The following is a 24,176-nucleotide window of genomic DNA, read 5'->3' on the forward strand; positions in this document are numbered from 1 at the left end:
CCAGAATTTCGCGATTTGCCAAAAAGTCACAAAATTAGGAGTTGTGTAAAAAGCCTGCGCTTTTTACAAAAGTGCCCGTGAAATTTGAAGAGGTAAACTCACAGAACTTAAAACACTTACAACACTGGTTTCCAAATGTACGTTTTACTAACAAACTAAAGTAGTTAAGTAAACCTGTCACCGGAGTCTTAATTACAGCATTTAATTACGATGAAAACGCTTGAGCAAAGGCTTTCATTTGTTTAGGACCCATAAGATGTTCAAGACGGAGATGCTGGTGAGGTGAAACTTTTTAACAAGTCAGGCCATGCGTCTTTTTGTTATCCGGTTCACCTTTTCAGACCCCTTGCTTATCAGTTCCCTGTTGACGTCGAGGGCAGTGATAGTTTGGGAGGGAGGTTTCATATTATTTGTGTTCTTTCTTCCTGCCGCCAAACTGTGGAAACATCATTGTATTGTCAATGCGCAGAAGCAATTCTTTTTAGCTTCTTCCCTTATAACGAAGAAAGACGATCGGCAAAGGTCTGGCTAAGATTCCCTGAGAAACACTTCCATCTACAGTCTAGGGCAGAGGTCTTCAAACTTTTGTGGGTTGAGCCCCCCCTGCTGAATCTTCTTAGATGTTGGGCCCCCGCCCCACCACCTAACATTAACTGCAGGAACCGGGCACGCTACACAATCGCCCGCCACACGCATATCATGGGCCATATCCAGCAAATAATGTTCAACACAATAAGAGTGTTTAGGACACTGCAGGTTTGTGAGTGGGTGTGGTAAAATGACAGAGGCTTATTACACAGCTCAAAACACAATTTTCTAAGATAAAATGTGCGCAAATTGTTTTACACATGACATAGATTATTAATAAGACCACAACATAAATGTGACGGGTGTGCCTGTTTTTCGCCACTGAGACGGTCAATCTGTGGATGGATTTTTGCTACTGCCATCCTCAGGTTGTGCTCCACATCCAGTCTTGAACGGTACTTAGTCTTTAATACCGCAAGTGCTGAGAACCCAATCTCTCATAAATAGGACGTGCTGAAAGGCAAGAGAGTTTTGATAGCAGTTTCTCTTAAAGTTCAATATTCTGCAGACATTTTCAGCCAAACCTATTCAGAGATAGTGATGTGTGGTTTCACTGTTGTAACAAAGCAGGAGCTCACTAATTTTACAGCGAATATCTGTGATATCCTCCAATTTCTCATAGGCGAGGACCCATTTTGATCTAAAATAAACTTTTTTTATGGTTGTTACATGAAACAAAACATTTCTCTGCAAATAGTAATATACTCTCTCACATCAATCATATTAAAAAGAAATGAAACAAAACAGTATTTACAAGAATCTGTTTAGGAATTATTCCAGGCCATCAGGGCAAAAACAGAGCTGCCTCTATGAAGGGACCCCCTGAAATGCTGGATTGCAGTGCATGTAAATGTATTATTTTGTAATTTAGGACAGAAACCTTGATGGGGCATGACATACCCATACTTGTGTACAGGGACGCAACTAGACCCGAACTTCAGGTGGGGGCTAACATTTCCAGCCAGCGTTGGCTCTAGCACTTATTGCACACAGTGCAACAGTCTGTTTTGGTGCCCCCTCCTCCATTTCCTTCTTCTCCATGAATTCCCTGACTACCACTCACCAACAATGCATCTCATCTTTCTATTGTACCTTTCAGCCAGTGCTGGTCCTAGCACTGGTCGCACATGGTGCAACAGTCTTTTTTGGTGCCCCTTCCCCCATTTCCTCCTTCTCCATGCATTCCCTCACTACCACTCACTAACAATCCACCTCATCGCTATTTAGCACCTTTCTGACAAACATTGGATTTTTTTATAGCACTACTCATTGTTTACTCACACTCAGTTCTTTGATCTACATTGTACACATTCTTTGTAACAGGCACATTAACCCTCTGCGCTGTGTGGGTGGCCGGACTACCCATGTGAGTGCATGGTGAGCCGGGCTAAGTAGGGTAAGAGGAGTGACTGCAGGGTGAGTGAGGTGAGCATATGAATTCGGGTGCGGATGTAAGTGCAGAGTGGGACAAATTAATGTATTGGTAATGATGGGCTTATTTGAATAAGATTCCAGATTGAGCAGTGAGTGTGACAGGTGAGCGAAGTGTCTCATGAGTGCACGCTGAGTAGTGTTCTCGTGTGAATGCAGGGTGAGGCAGGGTGAACAGCGCAAGTGAGTGCAGAGTGATCACTGTGAGTACAGAGTGAGCGGTGTGCTCATGTGACCGCAGGGTAAGTGAAGGAAGATTGGTGTGAGTTCAGGGCGAGTGGCATAAGTGCAGTGTCGTCAGTGTGAGTGCAGGGTAAGTGGGTGAATGGTGTGAGTGCATCGGGATATTTTAATGTGACGTATTATTGTGTTTTTTGTGTGTGCTTTTATGATCACATTTGTGACCGAAATAAAGTGAATTGATTGATTGATTGAACACACACATCTGTGGGGATATCCTGCGGCCTGTGCCAAAGCAAGCCAACGTTGAGATTCTCTCTCATTGTGTCCAGTTCTAGAGCCCACCTCTGGCCCATGCCTTAGATCACAAGGCATATGAGTGGGAAGCTGTAATTCGAACGCCTCGATTTTCTGCCTCACAGCCACACACCAGCTTTAGTAAACTGAGTTGAATGCCACTCCATCAGTCCCGGCTTTAGAGCAGGTGGTGCTATGTAAGCTAAGGTTTTTTGGTGCCCTCCCCATGACCTCCACCTCGGATTCCTTCACTACCACCTGCCAAAAGTGCTCCTCATCTCTCCTTAGCCCCTCTCTCACATACCTTTAATTTGTTTTAAAGCACTGGTAAAGGCTGGTTTTCCTAACCCACACAGCTATCCCCAAAAAAATGCAGATCTGTTCTTTGCAGCAGGCATATTAACCCACTGTGCAACTTTATGGCGAGTCATAGCTGCTAGTAGACAAAACACCAATCTCTCTCTAGCAGGAACATTAACCACAACAGTTATCTTGACATTTTTATTACTGCCCGAAAGCTGGACGCACATGAAACTCTGCAGCAAGTGCCTTTTAATCGTAAGTTATTGTTCAACACAGCATCCCCCCCACCCCACTCCCGAGTTCAGTGCCTCCCTCCAGGTCAGCGCCCAGCGCAGCTGCACCAGTAGCACTGCCGTTAAGCCATCCATGCACTCCATTTTATCAGAATGACATTATGTAGTTGATTGTTTTATGCACGGGGACAGCTCAGGCGCAGCAGTGCAAGCACCCCTCGCTCACAGAACATTCCTGAAGTGGGAAATGTAAGAGGGGAGAAGGATTTTCTGGTCCGCTTGCTACCTAGGCACACGTTGGGTACTCTGTAATGGAGGCACAGAATAGAGCATAATGTGGAGATGGAGCAATAGTACTCTGGGGTTTGGCTGGTATACAGAGTTGGCAAAGGAGATGGTGTGTTTGTGACGCAGTTTCAGGTGGACAACACTCTTTGGCGGATCATACCTCAGAAGCTTTTGAGGGGCAGAGGCCAGTGAGCCAAGCATCCTTTGGGTAGAGTCCCCACAGATGAAGAACTCTGCTCTAGAGAGAAGGCACGTATATTGATTGCAATGTCAGGTGTGGGCAGCCTAGCGAGGGTTGAATTTGAAATGAGAAAAGGAAACTTACAAGTACTAGTAGGTTTGCTGAATATTATCCTTTTGGCACACTTAGCAACCTTGCCTGCCGTCGGAGCAGTTTGCACCAATCTTAAGAGACAGTATAGTGAGCGTGCCAAAATTGGTACAGATTGTTCAAGGCTCAAAAGTTACGAGGGGTGTCCCGAACTCCTCACTTTTCCAAATAACATTTTAGCTGCAGTGGAAGGCAAGGGTCTCCTCTGCTCTATGAAATCACACCAAAGGAAAAGGACGGTCTGTTTGCTTTCGATTTAATCAGAGGAGACTTTCGCCTTCAGCTGCAGCTGAAGCATTTCAGGGCGAATTAACCCCCTCTGGGGCCGATTAAAATAACTGTTCGCTTTTAACATGACAAAGCAAGGGCCCCATCTAAATCCCCTCCCTCCCCCCTCCAACCCTCTGTTACGGAGTTCTGCTTAACAAAAATTTCCATTTGGAATGGGGGAAGACTTGCGAAGCTGGAGAAGAAAAGACAAACAAAGGTAAGATTTCAGGGTGGAGTGCACGCCCCCCCCTGAGATGGTGTTGCGCCCCCCTGGGGGGGTGCGCCCCACAGATTGAAGAACTCTTCTCTAGGGTGACCAGAATTGTAAAGCCAAAAATTGGGACATTTCACGAAAAAGAAGAAGGACTACAGTTTTACTTCAAGCGAGCGCCCAGAATGACAGCACTCCGCAGTAGAGAATTACAGAACAGGCAGTTAGAACATACATAAAATACAATTTTGAACCCAGAAGAGTGCCTGTTAATTAAATTGCTTTATTGGAACAACTGCTAACAATCCCTGCTTAGAAAAACATAAAAAAGCACCTCCCGCCGTATTCTATCGACCCTCTCTAAAAACCGGGACAGGAGATACATTTCCTGAAATCTGCCAGGACATCTGGTGAAAAACCCGGACCGTCCGGGCAAATCCAGGAGGCTTGGTCACCCGAATGAAGACACAACTCCTTATCTTCTCGGCCTGCTGCAGCTGTAAATGAAATGCGTGACAACCGCTGATGCTCCCAACGTGCTTCAAACTGCTGTATAGCCGATACACGAACATAATAGTGGCCTTATTGTACAATTTATGGATAAATTTCATTAGTTCAGACTTTTCAGGTTTGTCAGATCCATGCTTGAGTAGCTCAACCAGTCTTGTAGTTTCTTTGCATTCTGGTAATTGGCGTTGTTATTGTCATTATAAATTCAGGGCTACAACAAGTCCCAGAATGCAGACAAAAACCCAGACAGGATGAGTTACTCACGAATGGACCGGAAAACATGAACGCTCTCTTGGTTTGAGTATTCAAATATGGTCACAGGTAATTAAAAGGCAATGGATCCCAGATAAAACGTAGACTAAATATTGGATTTCAAGAGAGGTATATAGAAGAAGAAGACAGGTGTAGAGGAAAAAAGATGGGGATGTAAGAGAGGAAAAAGGAAGCAGTAGTAGGTGGATGAAGATTATAAAGGAGTTATATAAAAAGAAGTTCAGCTTGCAAATATGAAGAATGGGTGAAATGGGCAAAAAGTGCAAGTCAAATCAGTCTAAAAGGTTTATCTGTTTTTCAAACAACAGGTTCATTTATATTCAAAAGAGGAGAGTATTTAAGATCATACGTGCATTGCCCAATAATGAACTGGCAAAATTGCTTTTGAAGTTTTGGATTGACTGCACAGCTGTCTGCCGAAGTTTTTGTCACACATAAAGTGACAATATTGCGTAAGAAGCAGGCACCATGGAAAAGGCAATGCAACATAGGATACAGATACTCCGCTATGAGACTACTCTTCATCACCTGGAATGACACATGATTTGCGGGCCCCTTCCAGGCATAGAGTAGAATCCCCACTGGAAAAATCAGATGAAGAGATCTCGCTGGCAGCGATATACCAAATTATATTGGATCTCAGAGCGGAGACCTGAATGGAGAGTCAGAAAACACAAGGTGCCTGTTGGAAACTTCAGAACACGGTCAGGACGATCACAACATCCTCCACTGAATTTACGAAAAGGATTAATGAAGCAGAGGCACTCATATCCACCCTTGAGGATGTAGTAGCAGCCCAGAAATCTATCACTGAAGTCATGCGTACACATAAGGATGACACCCAATGAAAACTGGTTGACTTAGAGAACCGCCTTCGGCAGGATAATTTGGAAATTCTGGACATTTGGGGCCCGATGTAGGTAAAAGGGATTTTCCAATTTCAAAATACCGAGGCGGGCCGAATCGGTATTCTGAAATCGGAAAACGAGATGTAGGAAAAAAACAGCGAAATAATACCGAATCGGTCGGCATCGGTATTGTGAATCGCTACGTACCGAATCGGCACGGACCGAATCGGAAAGTACCGAATCGGCTACCACCGAATCGGAAATAGCCGAATCAGTAAAATCCGATTCGGCAATTACCGATTCGGAGGTTTGAAAACACACCCATGGGCAAAAAGCTCATAGGAATGCATTGAACAAACCGATTCAGTAAAATCCGATTCGGTAAAATCCGATTCGGTAAAAGCCGATTCGGTAAAATGAATGGGTTGAGCCTAATGTTGTACCACTTTACTTTTAACTTGATCTTTCTGGCTGGAAGAACAAGTTATTTGGAAACAGTACTATAGTAAATGTGCATGCAAGTGTCTGAGGGTGATCTGGGGAAAAGCATGAAGAACACATATAAGGCTCTCTCTGGTTTAGAAAGAAAGGAAGATGAGCTGAGTATGGATACATTAATAGCTATGTTATCACATCAGCAGCGTTCAATTCATAAAGTGTAAGCTACACAAGACAATAAAGGTTTGGGTTTGCCTAAATATCTCAAGGACACATGGATTTTTGGTCTCCAAACTTTCACAGCATGCGCCTCCTGAGCTGTAGAAATCAAGATGGCATGTTGTTCAAGTTACCAGAACCAAGCTCTGAAGGCTCCAAAAATGTGTACATGAAGAAACAGGTAAATGAAGTCTCATCTGCCTGCTTCCACATCGCACGAATGCTTCGCAAGATCTTCAGGTGACTCCCTGTCAACACCAGAAGGACCGTCATGCAGGCCTTCATCACCAGCAGGTGGACTACGGAAACACACTCTATATAGAAATTACCGCATGCATCGTGCAGAGATTGCAGACAATACAAAACTAAGCAGCCAGGCTCATCCTTGACCTCCCCAAACGAACCAACATCACATCCCCACCTCAAGCAGCTAAACTGGCGCCCTATCCATAAAAACTACCAGTGCAAGATGCTGACCCACACATGCAAATCCCTGCATAACAAAGGGCCAACTTACATCAACATACACCTGACCTTCCACCAACCAAGCAGATACCTACCATCCACCTCCCTCTCCTTGCAGGCACCCCCTGGATCGGCGGAAGCAAGAGCAGAGGTCGCTCCTTCTCGCAACTGGCAGCCAAAGCTTGGAATGACCTTCCCCTGCACCTCAGGACCACCCAAACGCTCCAGCAATTCAGGACACTCAATATCTGTCTCTTTCACAAGGCAAGCAGCAACCCCAGCACAGTGGGACCCTCATGGGCAATTTGCCCCACTTTACAAATCCTGTTTAATTGATTGAGAATTAGGTTTTCTGACAAACTAAGCTTCTGGTGGACCTTGAGCTGCAATTAGGTTGCTTTGAACATGGGAATTCTTGTCCTGCATGTTTTTCAACTTTTTAAGGGACCATGAAGGTAATTGGAAGTGTATCTATGTGATCTTGGGGGATTCACTGAGATCTCCCAAAACTGTTGCCCATGGACTAGTAGGATTACGTTAATTGCATTAACACCAACACTGGCCATGTGGAAGTCTTTCGATAACACAGGGTGGTAAAGATGCATCTGCCACATGAATGGCACCTACAAAGATGGAACCCCTGCAAGGAAACATAATGAGACAGTGTCAGCAAACATGCAACTAACACGTGTTACCCTTTCCTCAAAACATGTCGAGGATTTTCTTAAAACGCTCAAATGTGCCATCCACTGCAAAATATGAAACAAAACCATTAGAGCTGCAGCCAGTGTGTCATGGTCCTAGTGCAAATAAGGAAATGGGCCCTATGGCCACTGTTTGAACTGTGATATACAGCAATAATCAGAGTTTAGTGGGTCCCTCAGGACTCTGGGCCCCGGTGACACTGCAACTGCTGCACTAATGGACTCTACGCCCCTGAAAAACATCATAGAAATGATAAGCTTATATTTAACATGACGTAAAAAAACAGGGGCTAAATCATGGTCTAACAAATCCAGTTTCTAAACCCGAAGTCCTTCTTCACCTGTTCCTTTTATACTCTTTTGTTTCTAACATCACTCCTGTCCGACTTCTTTGTGATACAGGCAGTGTTTTGCCACACTAATTGGGCTCTCCTTATTGAGTCTAATGGAAGAGGCCACCATATTGGAATTCCAGGCACCAGACGAACCATACCATCTGAATGTTTTGCGTAGGGTTCGGCTTTGTGAGAATACTTTTTTCCTTCATGCTTTGAACATGCTTTGCTTGTTCAGTTCTAATAATTAAAAGGATGCAGTCCCAGTGAACAGGTCTGTTTATCTTGTCCTCCCTAAAAATTAATGCACTGTAAAAGTGCTTTTTCTCTAACTTGAGCCTTAGTAAAATGTCTCAATTTTTCTTCAAAAATTCAAATTAAGTTGCAGAAATATAACAAGTTCATGCTGCTATCTATCACTGCTAAATCAGGCCATCTTACCAGCAAGTACCTTTCTGCTGCAATTAAAATCCAAGTTAAAACAGAAACTCTCACAAAAGTGTTTTTTGCGAGAAAATCATTTAGGTTGGTGCTACCACCATGATATCCTTAAGCGATGAGCTCTTGCAGCATGCTAACCTATGTGCCCTTTCATATCACAAAATGATCAAAAACCGGAAATGAGACCCAGTGTTCAAGGGACTTGTAGTACCTAGATATACAGAGCCACAGATCAAGGCATTAGAAGTGAAGAGCGCTTCTCCAGCGGAGATATAGGGTTGAAGCTAAGTATGGGCGAATTTTGCAGATTTGCGGTCCGCAAATTCACGCGAAATTGCAAAAAAATGTGCGAGTTCGTGAAAAAAATGTGCGAACTCGCGGAATTGCACAAATAGACTGCTTCCCACTGTCTACTGGCTAATCAGTAAGTGCTACCTCGTTGGGTAAATGTATAGTGATTTTCCTACACTATACCTGAGTAAAGTACCAGAAGAGTTGTTTCCAGTGACCATGTGTGTGTTACTATGCCATCGTGCCGAAGGGCGCAGGGGTCCCTTGAGTGAGCTGTCCATCATAGTGGGTAAATGGCGGGAAGACGGTGCACACCGCTAGTGTGTGGGCGGGCGTAATGGGCAGGGCTTCTATGCGAGTTCACATGCCTCTTGTGTGTATATAAGGTCAGAGACCGATCAGAGCAGCAGACGAGGAGAAAGAAGCCCCTGATCACAGGAACTGCACAGGGATTGCGCTTGTGAAAGTCAAGGATGCAAAGGCCTCAATCTGCATCACAACTAATTTTCGACGGTAGATATGGGGAGAAAGCACACCTGCCCAGCCTCGACAAAGCTCACAATTGTTTTTGGGCTGATGAATGCGTTACTGAACTTGAGGTTCAACTCGGGCACCTGCTTTATTTATATCTGTAAGTGCTTCCTGTTGAAGTTTAATTTTTGTGACAGGAGCATCGTGCCAGAATGAACCCTGCCCTTCATATCTATCCAAGAATACGCCATCGTTTTGTGCGATACCTCTACTCAACTGGAGTACTTTCTACTGGCTAATCAGTAAGTGCTACCTCGTTGGGTAAATGTATAGTGCTTTTCCTACACTACAGCTGTGTAAAGTGCCAGAAGAGTTGTCTCCAGTGACCATGTGTGTGTTACTATGCCATCACGCCGAAGGGCGCAGGGGTCCCTGGAGTGAGCTGTCCATCATAGTGGGTAAATGGCGGGAAGACGGTTCACACCGCTAGTGTGTGGGCGGGGCCAAACGGGCAGGGCTTCTATGCGAGTTAACATGCCTATTGTGTGTATAAAATGTCAGAGACCGATCAGAGCAGCAGATGAGGACAAAGAAGCTCCTGGTCACAGAAACTGCAAGGGATTGCGCTCGTGAAAGTCAAGGATGCAAAGGCCTCTATCCAGCATCACAGCTAATTTTCGAACATAGAGATGCAGAGAAAGCACACCTGTCCAGCCTCGACAAAGCTCACGATTGTTTTTGGGCTGATGAATGTATTACTGAACTTGAGCTTCAACTCGGGCACCTGCTTTATTTATATCTGTAAGTGCTTCCTGTTGAGGTTTAATTTTTGTGACAGGAGCATAGTGCCAGAATGAACCCTGCCCTTCATATTTATCCAAGAAGACGCCACCAGTTTGTGCGATACCTCTACTCAACTGACCAAAATCCACCCGTGAGCGGATTTGCGAATTGTTCGGCAATTTCGCGAGATACGCGGATTGCAAAATTGCAGAAAAATCCGCGAGCGGACCGTACTTTGTGCCAACTCTTAGTTGAAGCATCTTCCCCCGACTGCTGCAGGACTAGTACAAGTGAAAACTACGCAAGCTAAGAAGTCACTTCCTCAACAATACCACACTGTAACAAGTTAAGTTTATCCAAGCTCTGATATTTGAGTCTCGAGTGCCACAGTACAGGTGCATGCTAGACACACCTTTGTTGGAGTATAGTTACTCGTGTTAACAGTACATGGACAACCATATCTGCCCACAAGGACTAGAGTAATCATATTATAATGTAACAATTATTACGTGGGACTCATTTATCAATACCCCCATAAGCTTTCGAGGTATACAATGTAGTTAAATCGCTCATCAACTGACTAATATCACAAAATAAGTACAGGATACTTGTTGCTTTGTTTCCACAAATCAACTTGCTTGGCAGGAACAAAGTGCAATATATACAGTGTAATGATAGTGCAGATGATGCAGTGCTCAAACAGCGAATATATATACAGAAAGGTTCAACAAGACACTGTACAAACCCCAAGGTTGCAAAATGATTTAGAACAGTTATGGTACAATATGTCCTTGTAGAATCAAATGCTAAACTACCAAGGGAGGGGGTGTTGAAGTTTTGACCCGTTTCAACTTGTCGGGTCTCTTCATGACCATTGTCATCCAAATATCGTACCACACACACACACTGTGTGAGCCAAGGGGCACTCAAAATAGTCAGTTAAGTAGCTAGCAGAGGCCCGGTGGTGAATATAAAGGTGCAGGAAATTGCCGAGTGCCTTTAGCATGGCTCCTTCTGCGGCAGCCATTAGAGCTGAGATGAGTTGCAATTACTTTTAGTGTGCATACTGTGTGTGAGTCGCCCCCCCCTCGATAACATGTGGCCACATAAAGACATGAAGCAGGTTGTTGCCGTTCACTGCGTAGTCTTTTATTAAATCTTAAAGCAGTGTAATTAATCCTTTATTCATTTTTGATTAAGGTACTTGACCATTTTCTTCTAGGCAAAGGTATACACAATATTATTTACAATCCAATCATGGCCATACTTCTTCGTCATAGCCCCCTGTGCTTGCTATGCCAGCAGACCCCAACTTGCACTGTTTCAGCAGTAACTTTCCATGCTAGTCCTCCTCCCAGAAAGAGGCACTATCACAGGGGCACTGCTTCCGCCTTGGCCCCACCGTACCGGGATATACACCCTCCACTTTTCTTAAACATACACACCGGCATCTTGGATAGGGCAGGAGAGTCCAGGACCACCAGCAGGCCAGTTCCCCCCTCCCGCAAGCCCAGTGCCCCACAAATAATGCTTGCCCTGTCCAGGGTCAGCCAGTCCATGCCAAAAAGGAAGTTCACACCCTTTTCTTGCCTGGGACCCTGCCACAGTGCGAGGTGCTTACTGGTGCTCTCGCCCTCCTCCCAACCTATATCATGCTTAACTGCTTGGGTGCCACCTCAACAGCACTCACCTGTTCGGGTATGACCAGGAAAATCGTGCTGCCTGTAGGTCAGCCCCCGCTTTTATCAACCACCAGCTACTTACCAGCTGATGGCAACTACTTGGCCCCCAACCAGCGCCTCCTAAGAGCAGCTTAACACACCGTTCGTCATGATGCTTTTGCTGTGTCCAAACCCCAGACAACTCCCATCCTACCGGGGAACTCTAGGGTAACTCAGGTAGGGCTGACAAGACTACGACCCCAGCCAGTCTGTACTCGACTCCTCCAACTGGACCCTCACCGGTGCCCTCAATCATGCCTCCGTTTTGGTATCGGATACCCCACCTATGGCTCACTGCCTATGCACCATGCCTAACCTGGCAGAACTGTGCCATGGCCTCTCCATCCCCCAAACAGGATGAGCTGTCTGCCTTGAACATCGCCCCTCCCTAAGCTCTCAATGAGCCTCAAAACCTGGAAATATTCCTGTTTCATGATCCTCCCAGGTTACAGAGTGTCTGACCGCCAAATGATAATGCAATACAGAGTGTCTGAGAAATCCTGCCCTTGCGGTGAGGCCCGTAAATTATATATCCCTATTGCCTTCCCCACAACCACTGCTGAGGGACAAAACCTTCTGTGGGACCAAAATGGGGAGATCCAACCTAATCCATATGGGGCATAGTGGTATGATCATTCACTTGTTAGCTTCTTGATTAGTGGTATCCACAAGCCACCGAGCTTCTGGCCACTCTGGCATACTTGTAACGCCGATTTCCTAACATAACTAGCCCCTGAAGTGAAACCAGTAGGCTGTACCTCCCACCTCCACCACGGCCCACTATTGAGTGACAGTACCACTTGTGCAAACAACCACATACCCATCCCTGTTATTGCGTTGAATGCTCGACACCAGCTTGGGGCCTTTCTAAAGCCTCTGCTTTGCCCTCCATGTGGTGTTTTGATTATGGATCGGGCTGTAGGTCCCCCTTCCACCTCCTAAGCCCAATATTCACTGCTAAACCAAATCCCCTTTTTCCTACCACATGGGTCCTCTAATGAAATGAAGGCATTGCCCCCCCACAAACTTATTAGATGATTGTGAACCAACTGGGGACTGCCCTCCCCAACCGCTAAGAGCCTTACACATATACGGGACTGTGCAACCATGTCTGCTTGCACCTGTTCTTAAAGAGGCAGCTGGCCGTGCCCAGGCTGTATAAATAGGCTTTCCCTGTGAGCCTGCTTAAGCAACCCTGCCACATCTGTTGGTCTATCCCTGTCCATTAGAATAATCAGATATGTGACTGCCCCGGTCCTAAGATGCAGCCCTGCATCTTGTACCTGCTCCGTAGACTTCACCACATCCAACAATGACCCACAGGGTTACCCCTGGCCAATTTCTATACGCACTCCTTGCCACCACCCTGCACCATGGTTCGACTTCAAAACAGGAAGTGTAATCAACAATCGAAATTTTTTCCCGGACCGGTCAGATTGTAAATCGTCTGAATGTCCGCAATGTGACAGGAGGTGACAAATGGCTGTTCCATGAAGATTATTGGTCACCAGCTGGGCCCCATGTGAAATCGTGATTGCTGCACTAGCCACATTTACAAGACTAGCAGAATGTATTCATATTGCCAATGGATGGCAAATTTGGACCGATGCATCCTAGATATTCAGTGACCAACCTAGGACCTGGTTATTGCCATTACACCAGACCCTGCACTCGGTTGGTTTTACTTGCTCCCGTACTCACTCCTGGGGAAATCGCAGCCATCGCCCATGGCAGAAGGGTGTCTCCATTGCACTCTAATTCAACCCTAGCAACTGCAGATCTGGGTATAGCCCAGCTGGCATCGCATACTAGAGCATTTGTGCAAAAAATTGCCTTGTGTGATCTTCAGAACTTTGGGGGACCCTCTAGCTATTTGAAGTTCCCACCATGATGGAGCCATGTGAGATTTTGTGGCAATAGCTGCCCTGCCCGAATTTGTATCCTGGCCTGGGGCCCTATGGTCTTCCCTCACTGGCTTGTACTTGAATATCTTCGGCCTATACCACGCTCCCGATCAGATCAACCTTATTTGTCTGACATGCGCCACGCCCATATAAGTTAACAGTAGAAAAATGCCCCAGAGGTACTATTATCTTCCTAAGTGCTGTTACTTCAATTCCAAAAAACACAGTTGATGGACAGAATGCAGAACAATGTCATACATTCACCCCAGTACAGAGATCTGGGCCTAAATCCATCATTTTTTTTGCAATTCTTCAATTCCATCAGTAATCCAGGAAACCATGTTCTGGAACCTGCACCTGGTGCCCTTATTAGTCCCTGATTACGGGCGCCCTGCTTACCAGGTTGTTGACCCGCTCCTGCATGGGAATTCCGTACCAACTGTACCACTGATTCCCCGGCCTTGGGGAGAATAGTCTAGATCAGAAGGAAACTAAAGAGCCAGCATATGGCTTCCAATAATAGAGTCCTCCCTGATTACCTGAGCGTTGAGCCACTTGTACCAGCCTAGCATGAGTCGATTACCAGCTGTGCCCAGTTGATGGCCAAACATAGGAAATTACAGCTAGGAGCTCTGGAAGAGGGATGGGGGGGCGCCGGATCTAGCACCTATATCTGCGCCATATCACATTATAAGCTAGTGTGGCCAAGGGGCCCTACAGAAAAAAACAGTGCTGGTATTGGAGTTCACCAGAGGCCCACCGACTGCTGGCATTAGCAGATGCTAATGTACCCCAACTGTGGCTCAGCTATAGGGGGTGCTATCCCAGTCTGAACTTCAAATTAAACATTGCCATATTTCGTCTACCTAAATTGTAACGGTATAGAAAGCAGAGTATACTTGTGCCCGTCTGCCCCGGCCATGTGATCGGGCTCCTGGTTTATCTATCCACCATGCGCCCTTCAGTGATAATGCAGGTCACAATTCGGGCTTTGGAAGTCTACGATACACCGGGGATGTGAACCCCACGTGAAAGGTGCTGGTCTCACACATAGACCCCCTACTCCTACGGAAATTTGGCAAACTCAGCTTAGACACCCCCCAACTGCAGGGGAACACCCATCCTCACAACTTCCCACTGCGACGTCCGTTGCGTGTATGAACACGCCGAGCTAAGGCTTTATCACCATCCCCCAATCCACATGCTGCTATGTGATGTTGCCACTGAAGGCTATAATGTATACCAGGGCCTCATAAGTACCTTCAGTCAAGTTTCCCCAATCAGCTTGGTGACTTCTGAAAACGCTTGCCATGCTTGGCATCACGTCCCCATACCCACTCTGCAAGTTCAGGACCATCTTCCTTAAATCACGTTGGCAGCCTGCAGTGCAATGGGGCTCCCAGTTTTTGCAGTGATAGAAGCCATAAAACAAAGAAAGGAAATAGGTTTTTCGCTGCCCACTCCACTTGCCGTGCATAACCAAGGAACATCCCAACCTAGTTGTTACCACTCACAACCATATCCCCTTGAATCCTGCAGTTACTAGTTGCTGGCTTACAATGAGAACGAGACACTTCGTAGAACCTTGCTGCTGGGCCCCCTAGTGTTACCAACGATTGCCCTTCTTGCATGAATTAAGCCAAACCCATCAGGAGTCAGCGATGAAAATGCGCCGCCCTTGCCCTGGGCACCCCCAGCCCCGTGCAGCACCCCTACCATGCGGCAATGCTAACGGGAGACTCTCGACATTCCTTACCCCGAGCTAACTCTGTCTTGTGTCGTGCTCAGGTGCCCCCCCTTGCACCTACCGACATGGGAATTTATGAAAAATACAGAGAGTCCGTCGACTGCTGGCATTAGCAGATGCTAATGTACCCCAACTGTGGCTCAGCTATAGGGGGTGCTATCCCAGTCTGAACTTCAAATTAAACATTGCCATATTTCGTCTACCTAAATTGTAACGGTATAGAAAGCAGAGTATACTTGTGCCCGTCTGCCCCGGCCATGTGATCGGGCTCCTGGTTTATCTATCCACCATGCGCCCGCAAATGGAATGTACATTGTGAGTGTCTGCGTAGGCCATGTGATCCGACCCCCTGGTTTGACTAGCAGCCATGCGCCCACTGTCAGAGCAGAGCACCTCTATAAGGCGCAGAGTCATCGCCATATCTAGCCAGCCTCGATTGTAATGGGGTAGAAAGACATACATTGTGTGTGTCTGCGCAGGCAATGTGATCCCCCGGTTCATATATCAGCCATGCGCCCACTAACCGAATATACTTTATGCATGTCTGGTAGGCCATGTGATCCGACCCCCCGTTATCTATCCGCCAAGCGCCCACGGTCACTGCAGAGCATGGAGGCACTGGTGTGCTACCCAAGGCATGGAAGGACGCCCCAACCTGAAATACGAACCAGGGTTTGCAATTCCAAAGCTGACACCTCTGTCTTTCGCTCCACATTCAGCCACCGATAATTACCGCGCTAAGCAGTCTCGGATGGGAAATATATACTACAAACATAGAACAAATGCCTGGGACTGCCCTGAACAGTAAGAGATAATTGAATACTGTAAAGAAGATATCTTCAATCCAGGGTAGATAGTTGAAGTAAGTCTTTATTAGTTATAAGTAGAGAGACCTCCAGCTCCTTCCACAGCTTCTTCTGTACTGTCTGCTATTCACATCACAACATTCCAAGCACCTAGCAACATTCCCACAGTTCTAAGAAGCAGAGATCCTAACACATCTCCCCCCATCACAATATCAGAAGAAATGTACAAATGAAACATATAAAGAAAATTAAACATACAGGAACAAATTTAAGTCTATGGAGCATTACATTTTGCAACATTGCCACAGCTCCAAGCAGAACCATCATTTAGGATGAGAACATTCCTCTTCACAAACTTTACTTGTTTAGGTTGAGAATATTTACTTTCTCCTTTAGTTACAATACCACATTTCTTTGTCACCACCCAATCACCAACACATATATTTGGATCTTTCACCCTCATCCTGAGATTGTATGAATCTGTAGAATCACGCTGCCTACTGACAACACAATCTTTCACACTTGATCGGTCAACCCACACACATTCTTTGTTCTTCAGCCAACCCGGAACTTCCTTCAAACCTGGCTCACGCCCTTTTAGGGAGACAAAAGGAGAGATACCAGTGACTGAATGTGGAGTTATTCTGTAAGACCAGACCATCTTCTTGAGCTCCTCAGCCCACACCAAACCATTCGCTAATGACAACTGAATGTTCTCCATGAACATTCTATTGATCCTTTCCACAAGGCCATTGGCCTGTGGCCTAAACAACGCAACCTTCTCATGACAGATCCCCATGCCATCCAAGAATTCCTTCATTTGTCTTGACACCAGCTGCACACCATTATCCGATACCAAAGTTTTTGGAATACCTTCATTTAAAAATGTTCTTTCCAAAAAGTTTATCACTCTCTTAGTGTCAATACTTTCAGTGGACTCCATTACGAACCACTTAGAATGATAATCCACAAGAACCATTATGAATCTATTCCGAGTACCTAATTTGGAAATTGGTCCCAAGAAATCAATCGCTAATTTCTCCCAGGGCCCTACCGGAAATTCAACGCAGGAAAGAGAAGGCTGCCTAATGACTTTCGTTTTATCGCTAGCAGCACACGCATGACAGTTCCTCACCAACTCATCAATCTCACCATCCATCCCTGGCCACCAATAAGATTCACGAATCCTTCTCTTGGCCATGTTCCTCCCCAAATGACCGTCATGAGCTATATTCATGATCTTTGACCTAAGATTGCACGGTGGCACCAAACGGTTTCTCCTCCACAACTTTCCCTCAGATACACTCAATTCAGCTTCTACATTAGAAAAACCCTTCAAGCGAGTGTCATTAGAGGATTCCCTAGACCATCCCCCAGAAACATGTTTCATAACTAAAGGAATTATTTGATCATCAGCCATGGCAGACTCCCAATCACTTTTATCAAAAGCAAGAATCTCATCACAACAAATTACAGGGTCTTCAGCTTCTACCAGATCTACTAAGTCTACAGGCATCCTGGACAAACAATCCGCAATAACATTTTTCTCTCCTCTCACATATTCCATCTGAAAATTGTAATCAAGCACTGATAACATCCATTTCGATATCCTAGGGGTGACATTACCCTCCAAACCTCTACCTCCTTTAAATAAATGTACGAGAGGCTTATGATCTGTACGCACTCTGAAGGGCAATCCCCAAAGAAAATATCTAAAGTGTTTAATTCCCCACGTGCAAGCAAGAGCCTCCCTCTCAATAACTGAGTAAGATACTTCTGCACCCTGTAACCTTCTAGAGGCAAAACCTATAATTCTTTCCACACCATCAGATATCTGAGAGAGTACAGCCCCAAGTCCCACAGCACTAGCATCAGTGGTAACCAAAGTCTTGGCCTTAACGTCAAAATGACCTAAGGTAGGTGCATGAATAATTCCTACCTTCACGCGCTTGAAAGCATCCTCACATACTTGATCCCATTCAAAAACCACACCATTCTTCATCAAACGTCTCAAAGGCTCAACCACATCCGAAAAATTTCGAATAAACTTAGAACAATATTCAGCTAACCCTAAAAAAGATCTTAGCTGATCTTTAGTTGTTGGCGTAGGAGCATCATTAATTGCAGAGATTATACTTTTTTTTGGCTTGATACCTAAACCTGATATCTCATGACCTAGATACGTCACACAATCTCACTTCAATTGACATTTTTCTTCTTTTATGGTCAGACCATTAACCTCCATACGCTCTAAAACTTGTGTTAAAATCCTATCATGATGTTGACAATCCTTTCCAACTACTAATACGTCATCCTGAAAACATAACACATTCTCAATACCACCTAAAACTCTCTCCATCACCCTCTGAAACACCGCTGACGCTGAAGCCAACCCAAACGGCATCCTGCAATAGCGAAATGCCCCCAGTGGTGTTACAAATGAGGTAAGATGTCTTGATTTCTCGTCTAAGTCAATTTGGTGGTAGGCTGCAGACATGTCAATTACACTGAATATCACACCACCACCCATGGCACTTAACATTTCAGAAATATTAGGCAATGGTTGCCTATCAACCCATATATTCTTATTTAGATCGCGCAAGTCTACACAGAGACGAATTTTGGTTCCACCATCCTTGGGCGCGACTACAATGGGGGCGAGCCACTCAGATGCCTCAATAGGCTCTATAATCTTCAGTTCTAACAATTTGTCCAATTCTACTTTCAGGGGTTCTCTCATCAAGTGTGGTAAATTTCTTACTTTATGAACCACAGCCACCGCATTTTTCTTAAGAATGATCTTATGAGAAAACCCCTTCAATTTTCCTAACTTTTCCGTAAAAACATTAGGAAACTTCTTCATCACATCTGTTTCAAAAGTATCAATATTGAGAACAGAGAATGAAGAAACAGGTTCAGAAGCATTGGGATTTAGTACAATTCCCAGATCTTTCTGGTGACGCCAGCCAAGCAAGTTAGACCCTTGCTTAGTGAGATACACTCTCCCAAATACTTTTTTATTTTGAAATGTAATCACCATCCATTTGAGACCAAAGATGTCAATGGTCTTTCCACCATATCCTACAGCCCTTATATCTGGAGGGGTCCAGGAGTTGAGATCCACATCACCGTCCCAAATTTCGACATACATATCTTTGGACAATAAAGTATAAAGGCTTCCAGAATCTACCAGCATGTTAACATTTCTAGATTGAGAATGCATAGGATCTCTAGAATCAAAATTGATTAAACAATGTGGCTTCTCAATCTTATCAGTACTCTCAGTAGCCACATCAACAAGACAAATAGGGTTTTGTGCGCAAAGACAATTTTCACTCAAAATCAGCCCATCTACACACAGCATTAAATTCTCAACATTTTCGCAAGAGTCATCAATTTCATTAACATATTGAGTCTTAGCATTGCAAGCCTTAACTACATGACCCCTCTTCCCACATCCTCTGCAAATAGCATTTCTAGCTGTACAACGAGGACGCAATATGTCCTGGAGATCCGCATCTATAACATTTCACAAGACGTGAATTCCCTTAATGCACAAAATTAGGAGGACGATCATTTGGAGGATGGTAATTAGACAACTTATTGCTTTTAGAATCAAACTTCCCAACATTTTTAACAACTTTAGTTTCATCAACAAATGCTTGTGTTTGAGATTTTACACTGGACTCTGATTCCTTTGCCACATTATCCTTTGATATTATAGAGGTAGAACATTTATCCATTTCTTTTATCCATAAGTCAGTATTTTCTATTGCTTTAACGATCTCAATAGCTTCTTCTAAGTTACAATCCTTACTAAGTAATTTCTCTCGCACTCTTTTATTATTAGTGCACCTAACGATTTGATCACAGATCAGAGAATCCGCCAAATCTTTGAATTGACAATTAAGTGACAATCCCCGCAAGGCTGCCACGTAAGTTGCAACATCTTCATCTACTTTTTGAACACGACAAAAGAACTTATGTCTTTCTAAAAGAGTATTAATTTTTGTAATGAACCTTTTCTCTAACATCAACATACTCATATCATAGACATTAGCAGCATGACGGTCTCCTACACCTAAAGATATCTCAGGTAAATCCTCATATAATCTTCTACCCTCCACCCCCAAATTATGAAGAAGAATGGCTTGTTTGCGAACAGGACCATATTTGTCCGCACCAGATGCTAAAATGTAAGTGAGAAATAACTTCTTCCATTCTTTCCATTCTTTCCAAGGTATTGGAGGTTCACCAGGAGTAGGGAGGAAGGAAGGGGGAGTAGAAAAGGATTGATCACCCATGGTAAATAATTAACAGCACCTTTGTAAACAAACAATAGCACCCTTATTTTTTTTTCTTTCCTTAGTTCAAGGAAGATTACTACAGAAAATAAGTAAATATTCAAGGTAGAAGAGATTCTAATTCAGGTGAGAAATCGGCAGTTCAGCAGTTCAAATCCAGTGAAAGATCCGCAGTTTAACAGTTCAAATCCAGTGAGAGATCGGCAGTTCAGCAGTACAATAGTTCAACCGGCAGCAAGCAAGACGAATAACGCGCTAAATGGAAAACAGCTTTGAATACTAGACTAAGATGGCCGCCACGTTGAATCAATGACGTTCCCAATCCAAGATGGCCGCCACGTTGAATCAATGACGTTCCCAATCCAAGATGGCCACCACGTTGGATCACGCAAGTGACGTTGTCAACATCACGCAGGTGCGTAATCAAGGCGATGATGTCGAAAGATTCCAGAGCAGCAGCGGCTTCTGAGGATTGTTAAGGCGGCGGTTTTGAAATCGCGCGAGCAAGTAAGCAGCTCAAAAGATGCAATCTGTGAAATATGTAGACGATCATAGAAATGTATAAAATCTTTCAGCATTCAGCATTGGGCATTCAGCGTTTAGCAATTTAAAGATGAAAAACGCTCCAGAAACGTTGAAAGTTAAAGCGCAAAGGTGGCAAAAAAAAGAATAGCCACAAGGATTCTTGTCGCACAGCTGCCAGTCAAAAGATGCGAAGTTTAAATAAAACTCAATCTATCTATCTACTTTCAGGATTTAGATAGAGAGCAGTATATAGGGTAAAATGTACATACCACAAGGTTGCTGTTGCTTTGAGAAGAAAAGTAGGAAGCAAAATTTGAGGAGTAAATTGTATACCACAGTAAAATTCAGTTGTAGTATCATCCAGGGGTGGAGGTCAATTCCAATCTCTGCCCCTGCCAGAGTATAGGGTTTCCTCGTCGCCAATGTAAAGAAGATATCTTCAATCCAGGGTAGATAGTTGAAGTAAGTCTTTATTAGTTATAAGTAGAGAGACCTCCAGCTCCTTCCACAGCTTCTTCTGTACTGTCTGCTATTCACATCACAACATTCCAAGCACCTAGCAACATTCCCACCGTTCTAAGAAGCAGAGATCCTAACAAATACCATCAAAATGACATTTGTGGAAACAAGGCAAAGTATAATAGATTTTGAAAATGAATATAGCTACTGGATCCTTATCAACCAATTGTGTGAAAATATGCTGATTATATCTACCAACAAAAGTCTTGAACAATCTATGTCCCTTAAAGGAAAGGAAGAGGCCAAGTTAATCAGTATTGAAGACCTCTAAATACTGCTGCCCAAACCGCAGTTTTTGTAAACAGCGACATCCGGGCGCTAGCAACAGACTTGGTCCGTGATGGGCCGACCCCCTGAGCCGGTTCCCTTCCAAATCCCGTTGTCCGTCCAGCCAATCAGCTACGACAACAAATGCCCAAACCCGCCACAAGAGATATCAACATTTTGGGATCCTAATGCGCCTCCTTCCTGTGCCTTCATGTGCTCTCTGTTCCGTGTCTGGAAACCGGGCTTAACAAGGAAAGCTAAGCATCTTCTTAAGTTAAATCTATGCAGGCTTTCTAGCAATAAGGGGAACTGCCTCATTAGAGCCTGCCTGTAAACACCACCATGATTTTAACTGTAGTGACCCCTGTATTTAACTCATAGCAGAACGGCCACTCGCAGTTTACATACCAGTGAGTGCACGAGCCATGAATCCTCCTCCATTACAGCCGACGATGCGACGATCTTCCGAAATTCTCTTAGTATATTACCTGGCTAGGCTGCCGCTCTCCGAGCATGGTGGCGGACCAGGAACTTCTCTCCATGACTGCCCAGACCACGTTCCATTTAACAAAGCATTTCCTCGAAGTGAATAAAACAGAAGAATAGTTTAGAGCTAAAGAATATCACACTTCTGAACATGTATCGATACTGGTGCTCGATGAGAAATTTCTCGCAAAAAAAAAAACCAAACACACAGACATATTCTATCAACTCACCAAGAGACTACGCTGTGAGGCCCTCTCCTTTTCTCCACGTGCAGCAACCCAGCTTCCATCGTAGCGTGTCTGGTCTGCTGCCGCCGGAGCTGCTTGGAGAGGACAAAGAGGATTAATTCTGCCTCTCCCAATGCTTTTATACCCTTGGAGGAGGGGAGGTCGACCCTGCTTCTCTTTTGACTTTGCGCTCGAGTGGGCACGCCTAACCTTCTACCTCTTCTACCTTGCTGTCTCCTTCCTGGCCCCTTTCTACCTCGAGGACATCTATGCTGGCTCCCGCTTGGGATGCCACTAATAGCGCCACGCCCCTAGGTGCGGGTGGCGCCGCTCAGTTGGTTTGTTTCCAATTAGCATTTCTCTCTGAAACGCAGTACAAATATTGGTAAGACATGATACTAATAAGGATGAAAATAGATTGATGCATTGCATGGCGGATAATTGTGAAGATTTCCATTTGTCGATTAGATTCTGAGACATAAACTAGAGGACATGAGAATATATATAGTTCATAGATATTATGTCTTATTTCCATTGTTTGAAATCTGCTGAGGTAAGCTTTCTCAAGATTGGATTGAGCTAGATGTAGTTGTCAGTTCCAAGGAGATCACTTTGAAAGAGTGGTGTAATTAAATTAGTCAGGAATGCATAGAGAGGTAATACAATTATAGGTTGGTTACGAGTTGCTTGTAATATTCCAACACATGCGTTAACCCCTGTTCGCGCATGGGTCGGAATACGAGTTTGAAGATATTTAACGCATCTGATATTTATTGGGTGAGTTAAATAACTCTAAATTCTTTAAATTTCAGCAGGTCAAACCTGCAGAAATTTAACCGGGGAAAACATACGGTATTTACTGTTCCATGTGGATTTTGGTGTGTTAACACCAAAATCTGCATGTTATTTCCTTATGCCCTTATTTTAAGATGATTAGACTGAGGCATGGCCATGACACACCGTACATTATCAGACTTGCTTCCAGTTTCTAGAAGAGGTCTCATAACAAAACCTCAACTTTTTTTTAAAGAGGAGCTGTATACTTGGATCCTCAGCCCAGATGACCTGCTCTTCGGAGAGGGGACATACTACCTGACGGTACAACAAGAACGTCAATCAGATTTTGCAAAACGCAGCAATATATCAGCACGAATCACATGCTTCATTTCCCAGTGCGTGTATTGGGATGAAGATCATGGAAACTGGAGCAGCTATGGGTGTCATGTAAGTAGAAAATCAATCCTGCATTTTTGCTGCTTTATTACATAAATTCTGGGGTTCTATCATGATTACATTGTCTAACTCAAAGCTGTTAAACAGCTTGATTCCGCTAAAAAAGACAATAGATTAGATTGGAATAGCCACCAGAAACAACTCCAGGGTCAGTAGTACCGGGGTGGCCCATGGGGCACAACAGGATTTTGCACCTGCTTTGTGTGCCCCAGCAGCACTTTGATAAAACAGAAGCGTCCCCTTCTGTAATACCTGTAGCCCTGGTGCACGTATAGGGCCAGCGCTATCATCAGAAGGTGTTTCTTCATTTGCATGATTGCATGGACACATGCAAACGAGGGAATCCCTTTGCCTCTTCGCCTGTGCCATATTACAGATGCGGGCACAGAGGCAAAGAAGCTGTCAGGAGGTGCCCTGACAGTGCAGCAACTAAAAGTTGTTGCACTATCAGTGCAATCCCTGATAGCAGGCCTCTGGAGGGGGAAAAGGGGGTCCTATGGACCCCTCAGGCATCCGCTTGCAGGCGG

At 44.6% G+C, this 24,176-nt stretch overlaps 1 protein-coding gene across 1 annotated transcript in view; it reads left to right on the forward strand.

Annotated features, from left to right (window-relative positions):
* LOC147673997 (polycystin-1-like protein 2) overlaps window positions 1-24,176 on the forward strand; it is a 915,503-nt gene that overhangs the window by 488,198 nt on the left and 403,129 nt on the right. Inside the window, exon 23 of the mRNA XM_086945086.1 lies at window positions 23,447-23,640. Coding sequence (XP_086801212.1) covers window positions 23,447-23,640 — 194 coding nt within the window. The remainder of the gene's footprint in view (window positions 1-23,446; window positions 23,641-24,176) is intronic.

Source organism: Lissotriton vulgaris, chromosome 12 (genome assembly GCF_964263255.1).
Source record: "Lissotriton vulgaris chromosome 12, aLisVul1.2, whole genome shotgun sequence".
Taxonomy (NCBI): domain Eukaryota; kingdom Metazoa; phylum Chordata; class Amphibia; order Caudata; family Salamandridae; genus Lissotriton; species Lissotriton vulgaris.